The sequence below is a fragment of the Elephantulus edwardii genome, unplaced genomic scaffold (assembly GCF_000299155.1).
Source record: "Elephantulus edwardii isolate Elephantulus edwardi_28Jun2011 unplaced genomic scaffold, EleEdw1.0 scaffold00178, whole genome shotgun sequence".
Classification (NCBI taxonomy): Eukaryota; Metazoa; Chordata; class Mammalia; order Macroscelidea; family Macroscelididae; genus Elephantulus; species Elephantulus edwardii.
The window spans coordinates 5,630,354-5,639,695 of record NW_006399928.1 but is presented as its reverse complement, the minus strand read 5'-3'; the positions used below and the strand labels follow the sequence as shown (position 1 = coordinate 5,639,695).

Genomic DNA, 9,342 nt, shown 5'->3' with positions numbered 1-9,342 from the left:
TATACCAATTGACATATTTCAGCTAACAGATATTGTCCTGGACATGATCAACAAGTTGTGCCAAGAAATCTGGAGAATAACCATTTGGCCAACTGACTGGAAAAGATCTATATTTGTTCCCGTTCCAAAGAAGGGCTACCAACAGAGTGTGGAAACTATAGAAAAATATCACTGATTTCACATGCAAGCAAGATTCTACTGAAGATTATCCAAAAATGACTGAAACAGCACATCAGCAGAGAACTTCCAGAAGTCCAGACGAGGTTTAGAAGGGATTATGGTACTAGGAATATTGGAGCTAATGTTAGATGGATCTTAGCTGAAAGCAAGGAATACCACAGGAATGTTTATCTGTGTTTATGAATTATGCAAAGGCGTTTGACTGTGTGGATCATAACAAACTGTGGCTGACTCTGAGAAGAATGGGAATCCCAGAACACTTGATTGTTCTAATGCGAAATCTATACTTGGACCAAGAGGCAGTCATCAGAACAGAGCAAGGAGACACTGAATGGTTAAAAATTGGGAAGAGTGTATGTCAGGGATGTGTCCTGTCTCGTACCTTTTCAATCTGTATGCAGAATAGATTCTCCCGGAGGCTGTGCTCTATGAGGAGAAATGTGGCGTCAGGATTGGTGGAAGAGCTATCAACAATCTGCATTATGCAGATGACACAACCCTGCTTGCTGAAACTGAGGAGGACCTGAAGTGCTTGTTGCAGAGGGTCAAGGACTACAGCCTTTCATGTGGATTGAGGCTTAATATCAAGAAGACAAAGATTCTCACCACTGGACCAATTGGCAGCATCAGGATGGATGGTGAAGAGATTGAGAATGTCAACAACTTCAGTCTGCTTGGCTCCACAGTCAACATTCTTGGCACTAACAGCCAGGAAATTAAGACATACTGCAATGGGAAAGTCTGCTGTTAGAGACCTCTCCAAAGTACTGAAGAGCAATGGTGTCTCTCTGGAGACTAAGGTGCATCTGATACAGTCCATGGTCTTTGCAATCACTTGTTATGCATCAGAGAGTTGGACAATGACTGGGATGATAGAAGGAGAATTGATGCAATTGAGCTGTGGTGCTGGAGAAGAGTATTGAGAATACCATGGACTGCTAGGAAAACAAACAGATTTGTCCTGGAAAGGGTTAAGCCGGGTGGCTCCTTCTAGGCAAGGATTCTGAGGCTCCATCTAACATGCTTTGAACATGTTGTAAGGAGGGATTGGTTCTTGGAGAGGGACATCATGCTTGGGAAGGTGGAGGGATGGCGCAAGAGGGGAAGACGCTCTATGAGGTGGATTGATGCAGTGACTGGGGTAATCTGGATGGGTTTATCAGAGACAGTGAGATTGTCACAGGACAGAGCAGAGCTTAGGGCTGTTATACATAGGGTCACTATGAGTAATAAGTGACTCAATGGCACATAAAAACAACAACAGTTTGGCTTCTCTGTACTCCAGTGCAATATTCTGAGTCTCTTCTGACATCCGTTTTAGTCTTGTCTTCTTCCTCTGTCTTTACAATGAATGGTCTTTTGCATTCTTCATGGATGATATTCTTGATAGCCTGTCAGAACTCATCTGGCCTTCACTCATTAGTGTTCAAGGTCTCAAACCTGGTTCCTGAGATGGTTTTAAAATTCAGGTGATATAGACTCAAGTTCAAACTTTGGTTCTCTGTATTTTATGTCATTTTCTTTAGTTTCAGTTTGAACTGCATGTGTTCCACAGTCAGCACCTTACCTAATTTTAACAGCTGATATTGAGCTTCTCCAATGATTTTTTTTCCTCACCCTTGCCTTGAAGGCAAGGGTTTTGAAGCTCTGTCTTACAGACATTGGGCATATTGCCAGGAAAGACCAGTTCGTCAGAAGGACATCATGCTTGAAAGGGAGAGTGGAGGGACAGTGCAGAGAAGGAAGATCCCAAATGAGTTAAATTGACACAGTAACTGGGGTAATTGGTATAGATGTGTCTGAATCAGAGAGATGGGCTCAGGATAGGGCAGAATTCAGAGCTGTTGTGCATAGGGTCACTATGAATCTCAGGTGACTGACAGCACTTAACAACAACATATTTTAAAGCCATATTTATATACATTGCTACTTTGGTGTTTATTAGCTAGAGTATGTTGCTGTTGTTAAGTACCATTGAGTTGGAGTGGACTCAGCTCTGTAAATTTCATGGGGACTGATTGCTCTTGTTTCTCCCATAAAGCAGCTGGTGTATTAGAACCATGTTCTTTTGGGTTGACCACACAACTCTTTACCACGACAACACCAGAGTACCTTTAAACACAATATAGCAAGCCTTGATATGCATATGTATGGGGAAGACAAACTTTTCCGCAAAGAGAGTTGGAAATCCTATTTTCTACCTTACATTTGAAATAGTGCAGTTAAATTACAGATGAAGGACCATAAATGCCATTCCTGGCTTTCACATTTGCTGTCCATTTGAATTTGCTAATCCATTAATTTATCTTCATTTACTTTTCCATATATTAAAGGAAGAAATGTCCTCACTGAGTTGTGATAGGAGGAAATGAAGGTATATATTTGAAAACACTCTGTAGACTGTATTGTTGTTAAGTGACTTCATGTTAGCTCTGATTCATCAGAACCTTATGTACAACAGAATAAAACCCTACCCTATCCTGAACAGGCCCTATGAACTGCTGTGTTTAAACCCATCGTAGCAGTCACTGTGTCAACCCATCTCATTTAAGGTATTTCTCTTTTTGGCTGACTCTACTTTTTAAGCATGATGTCATTTTCCAAGGACACAGACACATCCTAACAACATATGCAAAGTTTGTGAAACAATGTTTCAACATCTTTGCCTCTAAAGAGCACTCTAGTTGCACTTCCTCCAAGATATAATTGTTTGTTCTTTTGAATACCTATGGTATTTTCAATACTCTTCAACACCAAAATTCAAAGATACCAATTCTTTGATCTTCTTTATTTATTGCTCAGCTTTCAAATGTATGGGAAACAATTAGAAATGTCATGGCTTGGATCAAATGTACTTTAATCTCACCTAGTGACATCCTAGATCTTAAGCACTTTAAAGAGATCTTTAGCAGCAGATTTACTCAATATAATAAACTGTAGTGAACTGTAAAAATATGAGAAATTATTGTAACAGTTGTTCCTCAATATCTGTGGTATACTAGTTCTCGGGAACTGCATGAATACCAAAATTCATGGATGCTGAGTCAAAACATGTTGCCATTAAAACAATTATGACTCTTACTGACACTCTCAGACAGAGTGTTGTTGTTTTTGTTGTTAAGTGCTGTAGAATTGCAGGCGACTCATAGTGATCCTATGAAGGAGAGTCCTCGTGCCTGGGTGCCTTTCATCCTCTCTCCAGGTTCATAGCATTTCCAGAGGCAAGCTATTAAGGAAGTGGATGCCACTCCTCCTTCCAAGCTTGTTTTAATTGGGGAGCTACACAGATTCATATCTACAATTGTATATGGAGAAATACATGCACACATGTGTGTGTGTCCAGTGAGGACAGACTCCAGACAGAGTAGAACTGCCAATTAAAGTTTCCGAGGTTGTAAATCTTTATATAAGCAGGCTGTCTCATAATAGCCCCTTTATATATATCAGAGGAATGTCTGTGTTTCATTGACTATGCAAGGCTTTTGACTGTGTGGATCACAACAAACTGGCTGACTCTGAGAAGAATGGGAATCCCAGAACATTTGTGCTTATCCAAAACCTATATTGAGCCAGGAGGCAATCATCAGAACAGAGCAAGAAGACACCGCATGGTTCAAAATCAGGAAGGGTGTCTGCCAGGGGTGTATTCTGTCTCCATACCTTTTCAATATGGATGCACAACAGATCATCCAGGAAGCTAGGCTGTATGAGGAGGAATGTGACGTCAGGCTTGGAGGAAGACTCATCAACAAACTGCGATATGCAGATGACACAACCCTGCTTGTTGAAATTGAGGAGGACCTGAAGTTCTTGCTGTAGAAGGTCAAGGACGTCAGACTTCATTATGGATTGAAGCTCAACATCAAGAAAACAAAGATTCTCACCACTGGGCCAATTAGCAGCATAATAAAGGATGGTGAAGAGATTGAGAATGTTAACAGTTTTCATTTGCTTGGATCCACGACCAATATTCTTGGTACTAGAAGCTAGGAAATTAAAAGAAGAATTGCAGTGGGAAAGTCAGTTGTCAGGGACCTCTCCAGAGTACTGAAGAGTAATGACATCATGCTGGGGACTAAGGTGTGCCTGATCCAGGCTATAGTTTTCACAGTTGCTTGCTATGCATCAGAAAGCTGGACAATGACTAGGGTTGATAGAAAGAGAATTGATGCCTTTGAGCTGTGGTGCTGGAGAAGAGTGTTGAGTATACCATGGACTGCTAGGCAAACAAGCAGATTTGTCCTGGAGAGGGTGAAACTGGGCTGCCCCTTGGAGGAAAGGATTCTGAAACTTCTTCTGACATACTTTGGGCATGTTGCAAGGAGGGACCAATTCTTGGAGAGGGACATCATGTTTGACAGGTTGGAGGGACATCACAAGAGATGAAGACCCTCAATGAGATGAATCAATTCAGTGATTGGGGTAATGGAAGTAGATGTGTAAGAGACAGTGAGGTTGGCAGAATAGAGCAGAGTTTAGGGCTCTTGTACATAGGGTTGCTATGAGTTGCAAGCGACTTGACGGCACATAACAACAACAACACTAGAAACAAGATCTCTTGGAACAGATGGTGTATTTGAACCATTGATATTTCCATAACTTTCCTTTTACAGATGCTCCAATCCCTTATTATAAAATGGTGTAATATTTGCATTTAGTCTGCAGCCATTGCCCCTTATACTATAATAATTTATGTTTTACTTGTAATACCTAATACAGTGTGTATTTGGTTTGTAGATAACACTTTATACTTTGGTTAGTCTTTGAGAGATTGCTTTGACCCCTCGTTTCCCCCCAAATATTACTATTTCATAGTTAGTTAAACACACATCTGTAGCATCCACAGATACAGAGAACTGACTTGTATATTATAGTTGAACACTAGATACAGTGGGAGGTATTAGACATTAAATTTTGGGGTATTGTTACCTCTGTGATATATATAAATGTGTGAGGACTTTATAATTTCATAGTTGTGAGAATAAGTTACTAAGAGCCATTATATTTCTTTTCACAGTTCATAGACCAACAGCAGTTCTACTTGGCTCTGGACAACAAGATGATAGTGGAAATGCTTAGAACAGACCTCTCCTACCTCTGTAGCCGTTGGAGGATGACAGGACAACCCACCATTACCTTCCCCATCTCACACACCATGCTTGGTAAGAGCTGTATGAAGAAAATGGAATGTGTTTTTAAAATAAATTGTACATTTAGCTTTAAAATGATTACGTCCAGTAAAGAGCTGCATGTTATCTTTAATTGTTTAAATGATTTTTAATTAGCTCTTCTTTTGTACCAGTCACCATTCTAAGCACTAAATATATAGGAATCAATGTTGTTATCATTTACGGTTAGTGCCATTGAGTTGAGTACAACTTGCTATGAGTCAGAGTCGATTCAATGGCACATAACAACAACAATAACAATATAAAGACCCTAAGAAAAATAAATCTGAACGCTATACTGTGCCATTCTCACAATCTCTGACACACTCTATGCCATTTCTGCGGTCACTGTGTCAATCCATTTGGTTGAAAGTCTTCCTCTCCTCTGCCATCCTTTCACCTTTCCAAGCATAATGTCGTTCTCTAAGGAATAACTTTTCCTAGCAACATGTCCAAAATATATAAGATAAAACTTTATCATCTTTGCCTCCAAGGGGCATTCTGGCTGAAACTTCTCCAAGACTTACTGTTTGTTGTTTTGGCAATCCATGATATTTTCAGTATTATTCTCCAAAACCAAAGTTGAAAGTCTTCAGTTCTTATTATGTCATCTTTAGTCATTTTCCATCTCTCAGATGCATAGCAAGTGACTGAAAATACCATTACATGAATCAGGTACATCTTATTCTTCAAACTGTTATCATTGTTCCTCAATAAATTCAATATGTCTCTTGATCTCTTGACTGCTGGTACAAAGTGTATTGATTGTGTATCCAAGTAAGGTGAAATAGGTGAAATTGTTCATGGTTTCAATCTTTTGTCTATCCATCATGAGATGATGCCTGTCAGTCCAGTGGCAAGGATGTTTATTTTCTTGGTGTTGAGATGCAGTCCTTATTGAAGGCTGTATTCTTTGATCTTCTGCAACAAGTGTTTCAAGTCCTCTGCATAATGATGGTTCTTGATGATTCTTCCTCCAGTCCTAACACCACATTGTTTTCTTCATAGAGCCCAGCTTCTTGAATAATTTGCTTAGCATACAAACTGAATAAGTATGGAAAAAGCATGCAAACCTGATGGGCACTATTCTTATTTTTAAACTATGTAGTGTTCTCTTGCTCTGATCATACAATAGCCTAAAGGCAGTTGAAGTTTCTGTTCTCATTAATTTATATTTTAGAAGGCAAAGGCATGCAATAAATACATAACAATTAAACTAATACATAAAAATATTTTATATAGTTCGAGTTCTGTGTAGGTGAGAAATACTGAAATCACTGATTTCTTGTTCAACACAGAAACTTTATCTAGTTCCTTTTTAAGATCATACTATTACATTCTGCATTTGTCTTACTCATACCAGAGAAATATCAGAGTTTACACATTTCTAGTATTCTTCCAAGGCCTAGCCAACCAGAGAAGTATAATCTAACAAGGCAAAAGTGGATTTGTTTGTTTGTTTGTTTTTTCTTTCCTTTTTGGGATGGACTTTCTGATATTTCACTCTTGAAACTTAGTGACATGCTTTATTGTTCTGTCAGTTCCTAGAAAACAAAAATCCAATACTGAACTGACCAATCTGTATAATATCTATTGCTTCTAAAGCCCTGATTATAGAGCCAAAGCACATTGTATTTATTTTCATTAGAAAATTTTTTATCATAAATCATTCAAAGTTCAAACTATTAGAGACCTTGGATATCTCAAAGGTGCTTCCAAAGCACAAGAGTTAAGAAAAATAGGGTGATTTTTTTAATTTCATTTTTCCTCTAAGATAATTAGCAACAAAACCTAAAAACTTTGTTGCCATCAAGTCATAATAGACGCATAACTGACTATTGGATTTCTCAGGCTGTAAATTATACAAGAGGAGACTGTCTGCCTTTCTTCCATGGAGCTGCTCATGAATTTGAACCACTAAAGAGAGCAATCTTTGAGTTAGTAACCTTCAGGGACTTGAATCCACAATCAACACTATTGGTACCAACAGTTAGGAAATCTGAACAGGTATAGCTTTATGAAAGTCTGCTTCAAGGACTTCTCCAAAGTTCTCAAGAGCAATGACGTCAGTTTAAAGACTAAGGTTTGTCTGATTCAAGCATAGACTTTCTCCTATGAATCTGAGAGCTGTACAATGAAAAAGGATGAAGAAGAATTTCTATCTTTGAGTTGTAATCTTGGAATAGAGTGCTGGATATGCCAGAAACTGCAAAAAGAACAGACAGAATATATCTTGAAGAAAGTGCAACCAGAGTGCTTTTGCGTGGCAAAGATGGTGAAGCTACATCTCACATCCATTGGGCATATTGTTAGGTGGGGTTATTGCTTGGGCAGTGGAACATCATGCTTGGAAAAGTGGAGGGTCAGTGAAGAATAAGAAGGCCTTTCATGAAATGGATTGGCACAATGACTGCAGAAAGGAGCTCAAACATGGCACAGGATAGGCCAGGGTTCAGATCCGTTGTACTTGACTCGACAATACCTACCAACAACAACATCTTTCACCAGAAATTCTTAGAAAATTAACAAATACCCATCTCATAACTGCTGTGTTCAAAGAGTTGACTTCAGAAAGTATAAAGTCTAATTGAAGAGGTAAGCTTAATATAAAGAATAATAGGGAAAAATTTCTATTTTGGCAGGAAGCCTGCGAGGACAGACGAGGGAGGGCTGGGCCAGGGTTTTGCCCCACCCACAACCATCCCCACTTCCCTTGGGCCAGGAAGACAATCATATATACCAAATCTATAAGATTTATCAACCTCCCCTGAAAAACTCATGTACCACTGAGGATTAAGTTACTTGGGGAAACAAGTAACTGGTTTCTGGCCTGACTACGTGGGGCCCCCTAAATAAAACAACAGGGAAATCATGGGCATATCCAAAGAGGGGGGGAAGCCATTTCAGAAAGGGAACAACAGACTTCCTCCTTCATTATTTAGGTTCCCCCTTATCCCTCCCCGCCAGTATCAGTGTGTGCTTCACCCCTCCCCACTCACACGAGGATCAGAGTGTGCACACACCCTACATGCATCTGCTCATGTTCCTGCCCAACCTTCTCCTGGAACAATGATGTCAAATCAAAAACCAGCTACCACCTCAGACACGAAAAACTCTACCACATCAATGCGCCGAAAGTAACAGGGTACTTCACTTGTGTCACAAGCCCAAAGAAAGGCATCACCCCCCAAAAAAAGACACAGAGGCAATGAATTTCCTGAAGCCAGAAAGCCTGATGGAACTTTCTGACACAGAATTTAAAAGAACAATGATTGAATATTTTCAATGGACGAAAAATAAATTTGATGAATGACAGGACACTGCTAGCAAAAATCAGGAGTAGCTTAAAAAAACAATCCAAAACAATGCAGATAAAACAAACGAGGCACTAGATACACTGCAAAAACAAGAAACCATGATCCAAAATGTGAGGTCTAAGCTTTCTGATGCTGTCAACATGATAGAGGGACATACAAACAGAGTTGAAGAGATGGAACACAGAATCAATGAAAAAGAAGACAGAATTATGACTACAGATCTGAATGAATAAAAAGCAGATCCAAAAAGAAAGAAACAGAAGAAAATCTAAGAATAATGTGGGATACCATTAAAAGAAATAATACGTGCATCACCAGAATCCCAGAAAAGGAAGAAGCAAGTAAAGGCACTGAAAAAGTTGTGGAAGCATTACTAGAAGAAAACTTTCCAGGCATAATGAAGAATGAAAGAAGGCACGTCATTGTCAAATTTGCCAAAACCAAAGATAAGGAGAGAATTCTGAAAGCAGGGAGAGAGAAACAAAGAGTAACCTATAAGGGAGAGGAGATAAGACTAAGTGCCGATTTCTCATTAGAAACCATGCAAGCAAGAAGACAATGGAATAGCATATATCAAACACTCAAAGAACACAGCTGGCAACCAAGAATATTGTTGTTGTTGTTGTTGTTGTTGTTGTTGTTGTTGTTATGTGCCGTCGAGTCGCTTGCGACTCATA

General features: G+C 39.3%; 1 protein-coding gene across 4 annotated transcripts in view; it reads left to right on the top strand.

Annotated features, from left to right (window-relative positions):
- The window catches only part of PHKA1 (phosphorylase kinase, alpha 1 (muscle)), a 742,463-nt gene that overhangs the window by 496,520 nt on the left and 236,601 nt on the right, over positions 1-9,342 (top strand). For all 4 annotated transcript variants that reach the window (XM_006895993.1, XM_006895991.1, XM_006895992.1 and 1 more), the window contains one exon: positions 5,198-5,342. In XM_006895993.1, coding sequence (XP_006896055.1) covers positions 5,198-5,342 — 145 coding nt within the window. The remainder of the gene's footprint in view (positions 1-5,197; positions 5,343-9,342) is intronic.